This window comes from Danio rerio, chromosome 1, assembly GCF_052040795.2.
Source record: "Danio rerio strain M-AB ecotype USA chromosome 1, GRCz13ab, whole genome shotgun sequence".
Lineage (NCBI taxonomy): Eukaryota > Metazoa > Chordata > Actinopteri > Cypriniformes > Danionidae > Danio > Danio rerio.
In genome coordinates this window covers 42,944,873-42,963,890 of record NC_141021.1, presented here as the reverse complement: position 1 = coordinate 42,963,890, position 19,018 = coordinate 42,944,873, and the positions used below count along the sequence as shown (strand labels likewise).

The window sequence follows — 19,018 nt, the reverse complement described above, 5'->3', positions numbered from 1 at the left end:
TAGTTTTATAAAAATGATATTATAAACTACTCAAAAAAAAAGGGGGGGGGGACATTAAAACAACACATCCTAGATCTGAAGGATGGAAATATTTATCAAATACTTCTTTACATGGTTATATGTGCTGACAACATGAATGATCACTGAAAATCCAATTTTTTAACCCATGGAGGTCTGGATTTGGAGTAACACTCAAAATCAAAGTGGAAAAAAACACGACATTTTGATCCAACTTTGACGAACTGTCCTTAAAACAAATCAAATGAGGCTTAATAGTGTGTGTGGCCTCCACATGCCTGTATAACCTCCCTGCAACGCCTGGGCATGCTCCTGATAAGGTGTCAGATGGTCTCCTGAGGGATCTCCTCCCAGACCTGGACCATTATAATTTTTCTAACATAAATCAACAAAATGATTTAAAAATGCTATAAAAGAGATCTACTCCAGACATAAAGCCCATGTGTTCATGTCTTCAAATAGTAAAACGGCAAGTAAAAAGGAATAGTTCACATAAAACTGAAAATGTACTCACCCTCTTCTCTCCAAACACTTGTTTCCTTTTTTGTTGAAGACAAAACATAAATTTTGAAAAATGAATCCTGTAACTATTGAAATACGTAATATTTGTTTTTCCCACTATGGAAGTCAATGGTTACAGGTTTAAAGCATTTTTTCAAAATATCTTCTTTTGTGTTCAACATAAAAAAAGAATCTAGGTTTGTGACAAGAAGGTGACATGACAATTTTTAGTTTTGGGTGAACCATCCCTTTAATATTTAATTATTCATATAGCGTAGCATTACTTTGGTTTTATACATCCAAAATCCGATCAATCCTAACACTAGAATAACATGGTTTTCCTGAAGTCTGTGACTCAGTCTGCCCTTTTCAGCTTTGCAGAAATCACAGGGCCTACAAATAGTTGAAAACTTTCCCAGCGAATCAGTTTTCTTGCATACCAGGCTTGAGGGCTCTCTCCAGGCCATGGTAATACAACCAGTTCTCCGGATTCCTCTCCTGCAGTCTTCTGTACACATCTGCCGCCTCCTCAAACCGCTCCAGATTCAACAGAAGCTCACCTACACACGAGAAAGAGCATTTTCCACAGGCATTCACAAACAGGAAGTCAATCTGCTAGACAAGCAAACTGTGAACTGGAAAAGCGAAATGATAATGCAACTGCAGACATAAGGAAGCAAGACAAATGCGAAAAATTGTGCTGACGTACCTTTGGTTTCCTCCACAGCCAGTTTATCGCAGATCTGCTTCTCGTAGGTGGTGAGATGCTCCAGAGCTTCTCTCAAGAGTCCTGCTTCTCTCAGCACCTGATTCTGATACAACAGCAGCTCACTGTACTCATAATCCACCTTATCAGGTGACGTCTGGAGAAAAAAAAAAAACAAGAGCAAAACAAATATTCAAGAAAACCATAAAATAGACACACATTAATAGAGAATGGAGTTGTAAGAAAAACATGCTTTGCTATGCTTTAGCCAGAAGGGTAATATTGATCAGAATTTCCTGCAACCTTTGAGCAATGGCTTATGGAACTTTTTAAAATATGATATTTTGTAAGAGGTTGTACTGATTTGTTTTTCTCTCTTGGCAATCTGTTTTAGATTACATAAAGAAGATGGAGCATATATATATATATTAGTTCTACTCTTCTAAATTAACTGAAGGCTCCATCTTCTTTATGTAATCTAAAACAGATTGCCAAGTGAGAAAAACAAATCAGTATATATCTTTCACTTAACATTATTCATTAGCATTTAATTTTAATATTATTCATATATTTTAATAGAACCAAAATGTACATGTGTGTAACGGGTTTTGTTTGCTGTCAAAAAAAAGAGAAAGTTAAAAGCTATTTGTACTGCATGTTTCATATTGAACAAGTTCAACACAAACCTTTTTGAGAGAATGGATATGTTGGGTGAACTAATTTCTCCAAAAGATTGTAAGAATGTGCAATATTTATAGTCTATGTATTTGAATCAGATTTTTCAGCAGCCAAATACTTAGCTAAAAAAAAATTAATAAATAAAATGAAAAAAAAAAAAAAAAAAAAAATATATATATATATATATATATATATATATATATATATATATATATATATATCTTGCCACTGCTCAGCAATCAAGATTTCACTCTTGCTTTGGTCATATTACAGCACAACCTATTTAACACATTTTACAATGCTTTCACGTTCAAATTCATGACTACAAGAAAGAGTGCAAAAATCCTCACTGTGCAGACCCCCTAGTTTTTCAAGATTTTTTGCGATAGAAATTACGTTTTGTGGCGGTAATTCACAGAAATTTGCAGACAATTTTGCTATTAAAAAATATTTATAAACGTAAATAATTATATGTATTTACCATATTAGGTAGCCTACTATGTTAGGTGTGCAACCAGAAACAATGACACAATAAAAATGAAGCTTCTTTATTTTAGCCTCGGGTCGAGACGAGATCTAAAACAGAACTAAAAACAGCAGGGATTAAGCCAAAGAATGGTTGTATTACTCTTATTTTTATTCACGATCTTATTTTCTCTCAGTTTTCATTTCCTGGAGGAGTATCTGACATCCTGTCACACATGGGACATGCGTTAGGGCAGGGGTGTCAAACTCAATTGCTGGAGGGCCGAAGCCCTGCACAGTTTAGTTCCAACCCTGCTCCAACACACTTTACCTGTAGGTTTCAAACAAGCCTGAAGGACTCAATTAGTTTAATCAGGTGTGTTTAATTAGGGTTGGAACTAAACTGTGCAGAGCCCTTTTGGAACTGAGTTTGACACTTGTGCGTTAGGGCTTTCCCTACTGTAATACACCTAAAACATGGCTTGGCGTAAAACTCATCAATGTCAGGGAAGCGTTTTCTCTGGTTAACTGCAGGGGAAGAGTTAAACTAAACCATTTATCGATTTATCCTCATCATAATTCCAGCCATAAAGCACAAATAATTTCACTATACATGTAAATCACAAAAAATCTATTTGGTCACGTCCAGTGGCCGTCACCCTTGAACCAATCTCATCTTTTGTCTGTTCCATTGCTCCAACTATCTTTTGCAGTCTGAAGTACGTCAAAATCATGCCACAAGATATCTGCATCTCCTATTTGCTATGACTACATGTAAATCACTAGTGCTTCGTCTGCATCTGCTTACTACACAAGCTGAAAACTAACCACCACTTACTGACAGTTTTAGGGTGCCTTTTTTCAGTTTCACTTCATGCATTTTCTGTTCAGATAGCTGCATTTGGCCACAAAAATATGCAGAAGTTAATAACAGAAAGTTTCTAGTATATCTAGTAAGAGCTTGCTTAGCTGATTCAGGTGTGTTTGATTAGGGTTGGGGCTAAACTCTCCAAGACACTGGCCCTCCATGACCAAGTTTGGGCACTGCTGAACTAGGGATATGCGATCAATCGAAATCAAATCGCAATCGGAATTTGAAGCATTGCAATTAGTTATTCGCAAGAGGCTGCAATATGAAATGTATATGTATTATTTCATTTCCCTTGCACAGAGCAAATGCGTGACTGCCGGCTGTGTGACAGACTTACTAGCCAATTGAGTGAGCACACTTTCGTTCTGCTCAACCAGAATTGTGCAACTGAGCTATGCCCACAATAAAAAAACAAATAAACAGGAAAGCGGGAACAGTGGGATTATGGCATCTGCCACTTCAAAAACCTTTAATATACAAATATTAAAGAAATACAGCATTTGTAATATGGGAATATTTGGTTTTAAAGGCATAGACGCTGAACAAAACAGGGAATTTTTAAAAGCTGTTGCAGAATTGTTGCCACACCTTACAGATTGAGCTACTGACTACAAAATTAAATCGTAAATCAAATTGCAATCGTAATGTCCAAAGAAAAAATTATTAATTAATAAAAAAATACACTGCATTTTATTCCACATTATTTTTTACAGAACCGTAAATTTAGCATTAACATTTCATATTTTATAGCTTATATGGCAAATGACCAGTCAAAAATATTATGAAGAAAAAGGCATTAAACCACAGTACCAACACAAGTGTGTTTTTTAATATTCAAATAAAATTTTTTTTGCAGGCTAAATAAAATAATTTATTTAGCCTGCCAACTTGTAGTTTCCTGTTATGCTGCAAACCGATGAAAGGAAGTAAGAGCCTAATCTTGGCTGCCACAATAACCGTGTGCCATTGTGTTACCTCTGTTGACCTGAAGTGTCAGGTTGAAGTCTTTACAATACCTCATTAACCACTCCTGCTAACTCTCCCCATGCTCTTTCAAAGCTAACAGGGACATAAGAAGTACAGGTAGTAAGCCAACACTGTAATATAGAACTTCTTGTTTAACTTATAAAAAAAATGATAATAATACAATAAATAAATAAATAAATTTATTTAATACTGACATTACCTGACCAACCCATCTCTGGCAGTTTTTTATATTTATGTAGATGTTATGAGAATTTGTTAATTTAATAAAACGATTGAATTCATTAATCACTATTAAAAGTAAAATGTGGATAAAAACTTTAATAACATAAAACTGTCAAAAATACAAACATTATAAATTCAAACTGTTGAATGCACTGTTGAATTAAACTTTTAATTGTTTTTTTTTATTATTGTTTATGTAACGCAGTTTGAATTACCATTGTGTATGAAATGTGCTATATAAATAACATTGTTGCATATTAATTTAATTTCAATTGGTTTCAATGTACTTATTTTTTACTTTCGTTTCAGATGGTCAGTTTAAAAATCTTGATCGCTCACGGATACAGGCCTCAACATTTTGGCCAATAGACATCACGATGCTGAGCCTGCATCCCGATCATCTGCCCCGCCCCCATCGCAGCAGCAACACGCTTGCGAAAAATACACACTAAGACCCCATTTACAAGAATACTTCTAGAAACTACACTAACACATTAAGAAATGCCATTCTAAAATGGCATTTTATAACAAAAACGTCCACACTGGCGTTTCATCTAGCATTTCTGAAAAGCCCTCCTTCCACACTATACAGCTAAAAATTGGCCATCATGTGACCACACACACACACACACACACACACACACTGTCAAGCACTCTAGCATATAAGCACGTCTGAGCTCCAGGCAGTCAGAGGGTGCTTTGAACACAAAACAACACAGAGCAGTGCACGTCAGACAGTTTATCAAGGGACCTTTTTAATAAACCAAGTTTGTCGGCACCATTAAAACACAGATCACTCTGCCTACTCATTCGCAGAAAAAAGTGATTGACAGGTGGTAATTTGTGTGTAACTAGTAACAGGTAATTTGTGTGTCAGGTAGTTACAAACAATAGGCTACAAATATTTAATTCGTTATGAACTAATTAATTATTCATAAATAATTAATTCACCGCCGCCTACGACAAAGATGCCATCGTCCATAGTGATATTTTACATTTGACATCGTACGATGCTAAATTGGTTGACATCAACCCTAATTTTGACAGCCAATGAAAAATAACTACAGACTTACTTTATAGACCAGTTCTGCCTGTATTTACCTGTTGTGTTTTTCTAAACTCCTCAATGATTTTGGCAGCCATTTCATAGTCTTCTAAGAGATGATACGCGATGGCATAACCAATCCACGACGCCCGCTGGGCAGGACGCAACTGCAGCAGCTGATACCGCGTCTCCTGCAAGACAGTTTAAACAATGACACTCTGACATTCCCATTAAAAAGGTTTATGCTTTGCTGAATGCAGAGAAGAAACAGGATCCCTTTCAAATCAATGCATTAAAGTAGGGTTTAAAACTACAGAAAACAGTGAAGCCAGACTGCACAAAGCTCAAATCTAAAAGGTTTTCATTTCAGTGGTAGAAGCAGGTATCAGAGTCGCCGGAAGGCATGAAACATTAAACAGCAACTTTATCACAGTGTACAAGACAAAGAAACAAAAGACAGGAAAAGGACATTGCTGAGTCACTGCCCTGTACTTGACCTGTATTTGTTTTTTTTACCTTTACGTTGTGCAAAACTGGGCTCTCTAATGCAATGAATCTATTAACCTGATACTTTAGTATAGTTGCATATTAAAGCACGTAAAACATAGTCCAACAATAAAAAATGCACTGCTGTTCAAAAGTTTAAGGTTGGTAAGATTGTATACGCTTTAGATCAGTGGTCCCCAACCTTTTAATCACCACAGACCGGTCAACGGTTGTCAATTTTACAACGGACCGGTGTGGGCCGGGGGGGTCTTCACGTAAACACAGCTGCTGCTCTGGTGCATCCAGTTTAATCATGAACAATTCAGTGCGCATGCGCTAGTTGCAATTATGTTACAATCAAGATTTATATGCATCAAATAAATAACATCTGTGCCAAACATTTCATCTGACGAACATATTAACAATAATACAATCGTATAGCTGAATTAAATGTATGCATTGGCATGTTACAGCCCTAATGAGAATGATTATGTGAAACTCCATATAGATACATATTGTAATGATTTCGGGTACTCACTTAGAGATGCACGCACACATATATGCACAATCCTTAAATGGTCTGCTGATTTGGACTCTATAATACCGGTTTTATAACTTTAAACTATCTACAACAACCCCTGAGATATATTCTAGCGATCATTCTTCGCGCTCCGTGTTGGATTTTGGCATAGTCCATTTCACGTGAGATGGCGGGGGTGAGTGGAAGAAACCAAGTCGCGGGGGGAATATTTTCTACAGAAATGATTTATTATTTCTTATGTGGCCTGGTACCAATTGTTCCACGGACCGGTACCGGTCCGCAGCCCAGTGGTTGGGGACCACTGCTTTAGATAGAAGTCTTTCATGTCCACCAACGCTGTGTGTATTTTACAACTTATTATTATTATTAACCCCAACATTAAATCATTTCAGTTCCTAGACTTTTAAAACATTTTTTTTCTGTGCTGGCAAAGCTAAATGCAATTACACAAACACAAAAAGGTAGTGAGGAAACACACACACACTCACCCTGTAACCCTCCAGGTCTCTCATCTGGATCTGCAGCAGAGACAGATCTCGAAGGATCTGCAAGTTGTCTTTGTCCCATTTCAGTGCATTTCTGTAACACTTAATAGCCTCGTCGTACTTCTTGTCAGACCTTTGGAGCAGGCCATACACATGCCAACCTGAAAATGTCATGTTAAGGAAAGCAAAAAACATTGCAAGGACAGAATTCAACACTAGAGGACTGATGTCAGTCCAGAATTGAGCCCAGAGAAAATTCACAAGGTCTGAGATGTTTTGTTTTTTTAACCTGCACACTAAGCAGGGGGGGGGGTCATAATATGTTGCCAAATTTAATTGGCTTACGTTTGATATAATAATAAAGTGGCATCTAAATTCATAAAAATATAATATACCGTTTAAGCTGACAGTATCTTGGCTACATTTTCTAATTAAACTAAAGTTTTTTCCCTAACAAACAAAATAACGGTTGTTGGGAAAATGTTGACTTTAATAGTATTTTTGTAAACACTATATGTCAACTCCTGCTTTTAATAGAACATTCTTCAGAATATCTTGTTTTGTACTCAACAAAAGAAGGAAATGATGGTGTATGGTGATATAATCTCTTTAAAAGAACTAGAACAATTTCACAAAATGTGTGAGATGTTGGACTTGTGAAGAGGATTAATAAAATTGTGAAATCAATAACTTTAACTAAATCAATAACTTGCAATTCTACCTCATTTAACCCTGCTTTTATATGGCATAACCGTGATCATCACTGAAAATACAAATGCCAATTTTACCCACAGAACAGGATTAATGTCATATAGTTTGTTGTTTAATACTATTCTTTTTGCCATTTACTAATCCTATGAAATACTATAATAGGTTTAAAATCTTTAAACATTGGATGGCTCAATGGAAAGTACAGGGTCTGCTTGTTCATTTTTTGGTATTCTGAAAACACAGAAAGCCAATAAAACAACATATTAAAGTCCTGAAGTGGCCTATTCTATTATAAAATGGTAATTTTCTGTGTCTAACATGAACCTCTGGGATGTGAAGCATTTGGCTGTCAGCGAGGAAACACTGCACTATGTGTTTAGCTCTCCAAACAGTTCATGGTGTCACTGCGCATCATGGTCAGACACAGGGCAGGAATCTTGGCGGACATCCAGCATCCCACCGCCAGCGACAGGCTTCAAACTGAGACGAGTGTTAATTCTGGTGCTGTGAACATGAGGAAACAAACTCATTCCAACACATGGACCATTACCACACTCTGTTCTGAATACTGATGGGTTAATGCATTTAAATATCAAACTGAAAGCATTCATAAGCGTGTAATGGTCTCAAGCTCCAAGGATACAGACGTGGCTCTTCAGGTCATTTCGGAGCCCTCGGCGGACTAGTTCATAGGCTTCTTCTTTCTTCCCCAGGCAGTTTAGCGTCAAGCCCTTCATCGCCAGCGTCTCTACAATGAGCATAATCTTTAACCTTTCACTCATAGACCTAAAGTAAACTCAAAGAGGATAAATGATAGAGATAAAACCTGTTTTTTTTTTTTAAATCAGCAATGCTTTATTAAAAGGCACAGTGTGTACATGTATGGCTTTTTATTAAAATTCAGTTCATCTGGAAAGTATCTTTTTTCACATTGTCATTATGGGGTATTGCGTGTAGAATTTTGAGGAAACAAACGAATTTAATCCATTTCAGAATAAGGCTGTAAGGTACTAGATCTTTTTGTTTTGTATTTACTTTATGATTAAAGTTGTTGCATGTCTGCAGGTTCTTGCCCCCGAATTAGCGAGTTTGAACTACTTGTACAGCAAGTTAGAATAACAGGCATGTCTGATGTAAACAAAACACCTACGAAGAAACTCGACACAGAAGAACATAGAAATCCCATTGCCAGCTAGCATTTCCAATGAGTTATTGTCAGAGCAACACAAATAGAAGGCAGAAGAATAAATGCACTGCTACATGCAAGCCAGGTGTCGTAGTTTACATGGTTTCTGCAGGAGACATGAAGGATGTAGTGAAGATGACAACTCCCATGGTTCCACACTCAGTCATGGCATAACCAAACTTTGCATTTGTTTGTTGTGAATATGCACCCTCTAGCTGTGAAAATTTACAAACTGTGCCTTTAATATTAATTTAATGCTGTGCTATTTTAAAATGACATCAGAAATTGTTCCCAATGACTAAATATTTCAAAACAAAAATAAATGTTGACGTAAATTTATGCATGTTGAAGTTTTTTAGAACACATTTTTCTCACTTAATTAACATTGTTTATATCACAATTAACTTTGTATTAGTGATGTCTGGTTGTAGCCGTCACAAACACTTCCACCTGTGGTTCTTACCTCCATGTTCTGAGAACTTTGAATTGGAGAGGATCTGTTTGCAGAATTTCAGCCCATTTCTGTACTGCTTATGTTCGTAACATCTCTGAGGACAAAAACAGAGAAGAAATTTTAAAAAATAAATAAATATTAACATTATAAATCTTTTGTAATAAGGTAATCTAGACTAACTATGCACTGACAGCATATAAGGATGGTTGATTCATTAAAATTAAATCTTAGACATGATAAAGTCATGCACGATAAAGTCATGCACATCTTGCCAGGGAAGCGCATTTCTGTAATAGTAGTAAATCTATTTCAAAGGCCAGAGGGTGCTCTTGTGCACGAACTCCATAATACCCACAAAGAAACAACTTTGATCAATAAACAGAAGATTTTCCTGCTTTCATTGATTTAATGCATCAAATCACACGATTAGGAAATAATCCCACAGATGCATTTATTTCAAACGATCAACTGAAGATATTAAGTTGGAGTAAAAATATTATATGTGGAAATTTCAAATGCCTTTCAGATCAGATGTAGCAGGATTAACAGCAGAATAATTTTGAAGGATTATCTTGATTTCCATTTTGCATAGCTAGTCAATGTACCATGACTATGGTGTAGATGCAGCTCCATCTGAAAGCACTGAACATAAATAGGAATCAATTAATAATCAGTTTCTTCAAAAAAGAATATAGGCTGTGCAGATAGGCTAAGTGACTGTAGACTCTTAAAAACCTTTTCAAAACGATATAAACAAACAATAGATGCAGCTTTTTCTAAGTTACTGCTTTCTAAAGACAATCCAAAGAAGGCCTTGTACGCTTGATATTCACATACAGTCAAACACTCACTTGCACTGTCCCCTGCAAACCCAGTAAATGACGATAATTTACTCTGAGCAGTTCTATTTGGAGCAGCTTCTGTTTCCTCTTTATTCCACAGGCCTCTGCTCTGCCAGCAGGTGGTGAGATCACTAACATCACCTCATTCTGTCAGCAAATCTGCAATCTGCTCTTCTCCATTCAATAACACACTACTGAATCAGTGAGTTCACTTCAGATCAATCCAGTGCATCCTATAAACCATAGACTTCCAACTTAAACAATTAAAATCACATGCCAAGCCAACAATTCTGTGCAAGTACAACAGGATAATAAAGCACAAGCTACTCTTTTTAAAACACAACTTCAAGTTATATTAAACAATTTTGTATTAAAACAGGTTTTGAACAAAACATTCCACTATCAGTCAAAGAGAAGGTTTTTTATTTTTTTTTTATTTTTTTTTTTATTTCGTAACTTTAATTTGAAAATACATGATTAACCTTCCAAAATAAGTTTAACATTTTAGCTAGACAGTGAAAAATAATTCTGATAACATGCCAGTCAGACTCAGCATTGAAGTGCATTTACTAATTTGCTTGTTGGTTTTTTGAAAACATATAATATAGTAAATGTTGTTGTTGTTGTTGATTTTTAAATAATAAACCCAAACTATGAAAGCACTGAAATTTAAATTTTAGGCAGATACAGAAAATTCTGGACACATGACTGAAAATCGAAAGTACTTTTATAATAATTATTTTACTAAGTAAGTATATTGATTACTAAAAAAGTAGTTTTCTAAGACTTAATTTAAACTTAAATTATAATGATTTAAAAACAACAAAATAAACACTTTTTATTTTAAAAAGTAATTTTACTAGCGTTGCCATGACAGTAAAGTATCTTGTCAGTGCGTAATTTTAAGCCGACTTTGCTTCTCCAGTGAGCATGTGTAGTTCATGCATAGACAAGTATACATGTACATCAGCAGAATATTGAGTTACTGAAATGAATGGGCTTCATAGCGCAGTGCTTTCTGTGTCCACTTTGAAAGCTGCTTTACGCCATGCAGTAACAACAGCTTTAAGCATAATAAAACCAGTGATGCAATACAGCATAGGCTTTTTTCAGCTGTTATTTTTGGACAGTTCTATCTTTTGTCCAAAAAAACAGAAATAACATTTTTAATGCCAGAAATGCCACTTATCATTCATGTTCTTCATTTAAATGCATTATACTGTCAATTGACACAGCTCGTTGATAATTGTATTTTTGCCATTGTTGTAAGTGTATTAAAAAAGTTATGCTTTTACCTCTGTAACATACATTACATGCAACCAAAAACAAATAAAACATTTTAAAAAATTGGGGGGAAAATTTTATTTGATATCTATAGAATGCATCATTTCATGAGCTCACTCTACACACAGAAGGGACACAAACACAGAAACATGTTTTTAGTGCTGCTGTCCCACACCAAAATCAGTACAACTGCTTTACTATAGTATAATAACAGCACCCTTTTTGAAACGGTTAAAAGTATAACTTTTCTATTATAACTTATACTTGTGCAGACTTATGAACATTTAAGATGAATTTCATAAGGGCTGGGGACACGTTACTACTCCTCTGCAAAAAAAGAAGAGAACAACAACACAGAATGAAACTGAGGTACAACAGTTTGTATAAGGAACTCAAAATATCTTTAATACTCTAACATTAGAAAGCAGAGAATTAGAAAGCAACTCTGCATGCAGATGATCTTGAATACTTTAGACAGTGCAGACCCAGAGGTCTAAGATTGTTGGAAAGCATTCCAAACAATAGCAATCTAACATCTGCTGGCAGAATCAACAACTGACCACTGGAAACAGCATCTTTCCACATGAACCACCGACAATGCAATCATGCAGGACAATAAAGCAAAGTAAATTTAAATCTAGTATTTTGAGGATGTCTGTCTTAAGGCTTTACTCTCATTCAAATTCTGTTTTTTTTTTTTTTTAACAAAAATTCACATTTTTTTTTAAATCAGAATTTTTTAGAGGTTTTCACCTTTAGTATGACAGGATCATGAAGATTTACAGACAGGAAAGTGTGGGGAGCAAAAAGGAATGATCGGCAAAGTACCTTGAGCCAGGAATCGAACTCGTGTCGCCGTGAGTGCCTTGGTGCTGTGTGTCTATGCACTAACCCCAAGGCTGTTAACAGTGACATAATTTAAATTCTTAAACTGTATAAAAAATTATTTTAAAAAAAAGCAGCTGCCAGAATTCAAGAATGAGACTGGAGGATTAGTCTTGTGGAGGGAACAAAAACACAATGCTTTAAAGTTGACCAATAAATGAGTGCGAAATCTAAATCATATAGTTATCCAAGTTCATAATGTATTATTTGTATTGTATTTTTTTTTTATAAAACTTTTAGTATATACACACACAAGAGATAATTAGCAGACAAAATTAACAGAAAAATAGATTAAAATGTTATTGTACATTTAATGGCATGTGTTATGCTTTAAAATAATAGTGTATTATTACATAGTTCTTATACACCATTAGCTTTTAAAATCTACATCAGACTGGTTCAGTTTATAATGCAAACAAATATAGAAATAGGATCTACAGCACAAGCCTTTGAGAATGAATGTACAACTTTTAACACAAAACCAATGTGTTAAATTTGATGTGCAAATTAAACTTTACTAGAGCTCCAACCAAGTGCACAAAGATGTTTCAATACTTTCAAAATAAACAAATAACTATCTTTTAAACTCTTTCCATTACTGAAAAGGTATTTATTCAGTACACAAATTAAAAACTAACTATTTTTTCAAGCTTTTCTAAAAACTGCCTTTGACTTCAAACCTGCGGTACAAACCGATTTGTCAAATTTTGCATCTTTTAACCTCTGAATATTATCTTTTGCAAAATAAAGAGATGCATTTTTGGCTTTTAAACTGTTTGAAGTCACATATACCAACTCAAATGACTGGCCACATTAGACTCTACTATAGTACTTAATCTACAGAGCTCAGCATAATTGAGTACACCCCATTATTATTTTTGTATATTTCTCAGTCAATATAGGCAATGTATTTTGGTGCATTTAAACAAAACAGATTTATTAAACAAATATATTTATTAAAATTATATTTAAGTCACCGAATTTATATTTAGAAATTGAAAAATAATACAATTAAATTCAAGCAAAATATTTCAAAAAATAAATTACAACCTACAAAATTTCAACTAAATGTTTCCTTTTTTGTTTTGCTTTTTCCCCACGCTTTTTAAAAATTCTGCTTAATATTTTTCTATAACATAAATTCGGGTGTGCTCGTTTTTGGACTGATATCATAAGTTATTTTGTTAGATAAGTTCCAGATTTGGCTTTGTTACTGACTAATCTAATGTATATGCAAACATACAATATTGTATAGCTTCCTATTAAAAATATAAAGATAGCTTTGTGAGGAGTTTATTTGCATATGATGAGCACTGTATTTAAAGTAAACTTGTCAAAGTCAAAGTCAGCTTTACTGTCAATTCAGCCACATGTACAGGACATTTAGAGAATCGAAATTACGTTACTCTCAGATCCTAGGTGCCTAACATATAATATTAATATAAAAAAGTAGTTTTAAGAAAAAGAAATTTTACAATATATATTATTGTACATAAAATGTAGTCTAAAAATATACATAAGGAATAAAAAATTGTAAACAATACAATAACATTAAGGGTATATGGCAAATGAGTGCAAACCAGAGTTGTGCAGATAAAGAACAGAACACTTTATGATAAAAGAAAATGGTTCAAACAAGTGTCATGAAATATAAAGTAGGAAGTCAAAATGCACAACTACACTCATGAGTCAAGGATCCAAAACCTTTACAAGAAAGCAGAACAACATCCCTAAAAACGAAAAGGCTACATGCTTTCACGACGAACTGTCAAGTGTTTGTAGTTTTGAAGTTGAGCATCACTCAACTTTCAGCCTTTCCCTCAAAAGCAAACAACACAAACACTACGAACATGTTGAGCACATCTTACATTAACAAAGAACACACTAAAGCTCACTCAATAGTAAATCAGAATATTGTGTTCACTACGAAAGTCTTAAAAAGTGGTTTGCTGGATGAACAGGCCATAATGAGGCTGACTTCAGTCAGTGACATGCAACATGATTCACCCTCACTCCTTGATCATACATAAACTGAATAAAACCCTCAATTAAATTAAGCAAAATCAAATAACATAAACAATTCCCTAAGTTACAACCCCTGTTCGCCTTCGCCCTTCCACTGACAACCTCTTTCCGACAGCATTGTGTCTGTATGTTTAGCTACATTAGCACACTGACAGCTAGCAGCTAACAAGCTAAACGCTAACCTCCATTTAACAAAAATACACTCTTGATGGCTGAGTTTAGCACAATAAAAAGCAGTGGATCTGCAGAAGCATTAACTTTAGCTCTCTTTAACGCCAATGACAGCAGCTCGCGGGCTGTATTTGTGGGATGGATGTGGCTGTGGTGGAGCATTAGCACTCACCAGGATCCTCTTGAACAGAGCGTTTTCTTTGGGAGGCAAAGTGACTGTCGGCATCCTGTTCACTCTCTATTTCAGCACATGTGAAGCGAGTGCAGGTTTGAGAAGCAGCGTCTTGCCCGGTTATCACTCCCTTGTTCTCGGAGTCCTCGCTCGGCTCGATTTAGCGCCCGTGTCGGACTAATTAACCCAGCCCTCACGTGGTGACAGAAAAGCCCCCTTTGAGCCCAAAATGGCCGATGCGGCGCTTCTCCTCCGGGTCAAGCTGCTCCGGTGCTCGTCGCCTCGCGGACAGCAGGGGGCGCGTCATTTGTAGGTCAACTCTTTTTTTTTTACTACTGTTATGAATATGTAAGAAACAATGCCAAGAGAAATACACTCACAATATGCGATTAACACAGTGCAAAGTATAATTAGTTACCAAAATGAATCAAATTGATTTATTCATGGGTGATACGGTGGCACAGTGAATAGCACCATCGCCTCACAGCAAGAAGGTCGCTGGTTCGAGCCTTGGTTGGGTCAAATGGCATTTCTGTGTGGAGTTTGCACGTTCTCCCAGTGTTTGCGTTGTTTAGGCTAAATTGTCCGTAGTGTATGTGTGTGAATGAGTGTGTATGGATGTTTTCCAATGATGGGTTGCAGCTGGAAGGGCATCCGCTGTGTAAAACATATGCTGGATAAGTTGGCGGTTCATTCCACTGTGGCAACTTCGGCTTAATAAAGGGACCGAAAAGAAAATGAATGAATGAATGAATGATTTATTCATTGATTTATTAATTTATATAAATCCCATATACAATTTCCAGTAGTATCTGGATGCAGACTTGCACACGCAGTCTCAGCCATCCAGTCTCAGACATATGCACTTCATTTTAAAATACTAAATACAATTTACCCAGTACAATCTTTATATAGTATATTAAAATGTAGGACATCTGTAGTTTTTTCAATCCAGATAAAGAGAACCTTTGTCTTTTATTTATTTAATGCAACATTGTATGTTAAACAGTTGCTGGAAGGATCTAGCCAAATATATTTTTAAAATGGCAAAACTTAGTTATTATTTTACATTAAAAGATATTATTTTTTATTATGAAAACATATCCAACAAAAGTCTTGAATATATAATCTTGCCATTTTGTTGGCCAAATTTTACATACACAAACAGAAATTTGCTAAATCATCTCCCCCATGAACAGTTTTTTATATCTATTTAGTTTCTTTATTTCTACTGCGAAATTGTTGAAAAGCAAAAAATCTAAGAAATGTATAAATTATTATAAGTTTTTTTATTCCCCTGTTAATTCTTAAAATCATTGGATGTAGAAATGCTTTACATTTTATGTGTATTTAATTTTTTTTTTTTTGTTTATTTTTTACCATTGCTATATTAGCTTTTTTATGTTCGCCTTTTATTTTATGTTGTGTTGTATGTATGTTTGTGATGGTTTGTGCAATAAAAAAATGCACTCAATTGAGCCAGTGACCTCACTGTAAGGGGTAGGGTTAGGGGTTGGGTTGGGTTGGGTATATGCATTAAAAGCATTGCATGCAGTCTCAGCTTGCATCTGCACCCATCTGCAGCCAGACCCTTCAAATATAATACACCTTTACATGTAATGGGATGTGAATACAACAGATAACGTGAGTTGCATTGTTTTAATTAACTTTTAATTTGATATTTAGTAGGTTCTCCTTTAATGGCAATTACAGCAGCACACCATTCAAGCATATTATCAATTTACATAATTCAAGAGAAGTTGAGAACATCAATGTTATCCTATGCTTTAACAGAGTTAAACTGCAACTACAGTAAAATGATTACTGTTAAATAAATTAGTAAATTTCCCCTTTATGTACTGTGCAGTTACTATGTATCTTATATAAGCAGTTTTCAAAAATTTCACTTCTTTTTTTTTTATTGTGTTTTTTGGAGCTTATTTTTTGCTGACTGAATATGCTGAGCTACAGTTTGTCAGGTTGTAGAATGTTTGAGAAGTGACATGCTGTAGTCTCTTGATTGTTAGTGTTTGTTGGTGTATTGTGAATTTGCCTTTAAAAGCTCATAATCACATCACAGTTGCTTTTCTTGCGGAACATCAAAAATTATTCAAACCAGAGCAATTACTTATCATCAATTTATCGATTCTCCCTAACTCTTTTCATGCAGTCTTTTTAAAACAAAAATCATTTTCATTTTATTATTTAATTAATTCAGCTTCTAACCCTTTTGTTTTTTTTTTATCTCAGTTTTGCAAACTCTGGTGTATTGTAGTGTTTCATGTATTTGCTTTTATTGATAACAAACAAACAAGTACATTTCTCACATTTTCATTCCATGTATCAGTTGCAAACAAGTTCAAATCAAGGTAAAAAAAAAAAAAGTCAATTCAAAAGTGATCAGAAAATAATACCTAAAATAGGTCATCTAGACTTTTTAAATCTAGATCTATTCATTTGTTATTAAAATGTCATGTTTACCATTCCTGAGTCAGGTGTAAGTCCTTTAACAAGGTTTGTTATGGAAACATTCAAACCACCTGGGCTTTATTAATGTATTTTTGTAATACATACATATACTTTTCTATATTATATTTCTGTAACATCATTTACATAAACAATTATGTGTATATGGGCAACACGCTGGCTCAGTGGTTAGCACTGTTTGTGTGTTCTCCCTGTGTTAGCATGTGCTTCCTCTGGGTGCTCTTGTTTCACTCACAGTCCAAAGACATGTGCTATAGGTGAATTGAATAAACTAAATTGGTCAAAGTGTATGTGTGTGAATGTGAGTGTGTATGAGTGTCTTACAGTACTGGGTTGCAGCTGCAGGACATCCACTGTGTAAGACATGCTGGAAAAGTAGGCGGTTCATTCTGCTGTGGCGACCCCTGAGGAATAAAGGGACTAAGCTTAAGGAAAATGAATGAATAAACCATGTGTATAGCCTACGTTGAGAATTTAACAATACAACCTAAACAAATAAAAAGTCATTTAAGTAAATGGGCTTCTTTATTAAAATTATTATTTTATTACCTATTATTTAATACCTAATAATAAATACCTAAAATTATTTATCTTTATTACCAACACTGACTCACATAATTAACACATCTCTTGACTCTGGTTTATTCCCCACTACATTTAAGCAGGCTAGGGTAACCCCACTGCTAAAGAAACCCAACCTGGACCATACGCTACTTGAAAACTACAGACCAGTATCCCTGCTTCCATTCATGGCCAAGATTCTGGAGAAAGTAGTGTTCAATCAAGTCCTGGACTTTCTTACTCAAAACAATCTCATGGACAACAAGCAATCCGGCTTTAAGAAAGGCCACTCGACTGAGACTGCCCTGCTCTCGGTCGTGGAGGATCTCAGACTGGCTAAAGCAGACTCTAAATCATCAGTCCTCATTTTGCTGGACTTGTCAGCTGCTTTTGACACTGTCAACCACCAGATCCTGCTATCTACGCTTGAGTCACTGGGCGTTGCGGGCACTGTTATACAATGGTTCAGATCTTACCTCTCTGACAGGTCATTCAGGGTGTCTTGGAGGGGAGAGGTGTCCAACCTACAGCATCTAAACACTGGGGTACCTCAAGGCTCTGTTCTTGGGCCACTTCTCTTCTCCATCTACACATCATCTCTAGGACCAGTCATCCAGAGACATGGATTCTCCTACCACTGCTATGCTGATGACACCCAGCTATACCTCTCTTTTCATCCTGATGATCCCTCCGTTCCAGCTCGTATCTCAGCCTGCCTGTTGGATATTTCACACTGGATGAAAGATCATCATCTTCAGCTGAACCTCGCAAAAACGGAAATGCTTATAGTTTCTGCCAACCCGACTCTACACCATAACTTTTCAATCCAGATGGATGGGGCAACCATTACTGCATCCAAAATGGTGAAAAGCCTTGGAGTAACGATTGATGACCAACTAAACTTCTCTGACCACATTTCTAGAACTGCTCGATCGTGCAGATTTGCACTCTATAACATCAGAAAGATCCGACCCTTCTTATCTGAACATGCAGCTCAACTCCTTGTTCAAGCTCTTGTTCTCTCCAAACTGGATTACTGCAACTCTCTACTAGCTGGGCTTCCAGCTAACTCTATCAAGCCTCTTCAACTGCTCCAGAATGCAGCAGCACGGGTTGTCTTCAATGAACCTAAACGAGCACATGTCACTCCGCTGCTAGTCCGTTTGCACTGGCTGCCAGTTGCTGCTCGCATCAAATTCAAAACTCTGATGTTTGCCTACAAAGTGACTTCTGGC

General features: G+C 35.6%; 1 protein-coding gene across 1 annotated transcript in view; it reads right to left on the bottom strand.

Moving 5' to 3' along the window:
- Positions 1-14,955, bottom strand: part of naa15b (N-alpha-acetyltransferase 15, NatA auxiliary subunit b) — a 28,175-nt gene extending 13,220 nt beyond the window's left edge. The window contains exons 1-7 of the mRNA NM_203321.2: positions 14,736-14,955; positions 9,366-9,450; positions 8,360-8,464; positions 7,009-7,166; positions 5,550-5,684; positions 1,229-1,382; positions 960-1,079 (exon numbers count right to left, since the gene is read on the bottom strand). Coding sequence (NP_976066.2) covers positions 960-1,079; positions 1,229-1,382; positions 5,550-5,684; positions 7,009-7,166; positions 8,360-8,464; positions 9,366-9,450; positions 14,736-14,789 — 811 coding nt within the window. The 5' untranslated portion in view covers positions 14,790-14,955. The remainder of the gene's footprint in view (positions 1-959; positions 1,080-1,228; positions 1,383-5,549; positions 5,685-7,008; positions 7,167-8,359; positions 8,465-9,365; positions 9,451-14,735) is intronic.
- Between the last annotated feature and the right edge of the window lie 4,063 nt (positions 14,956-19,018).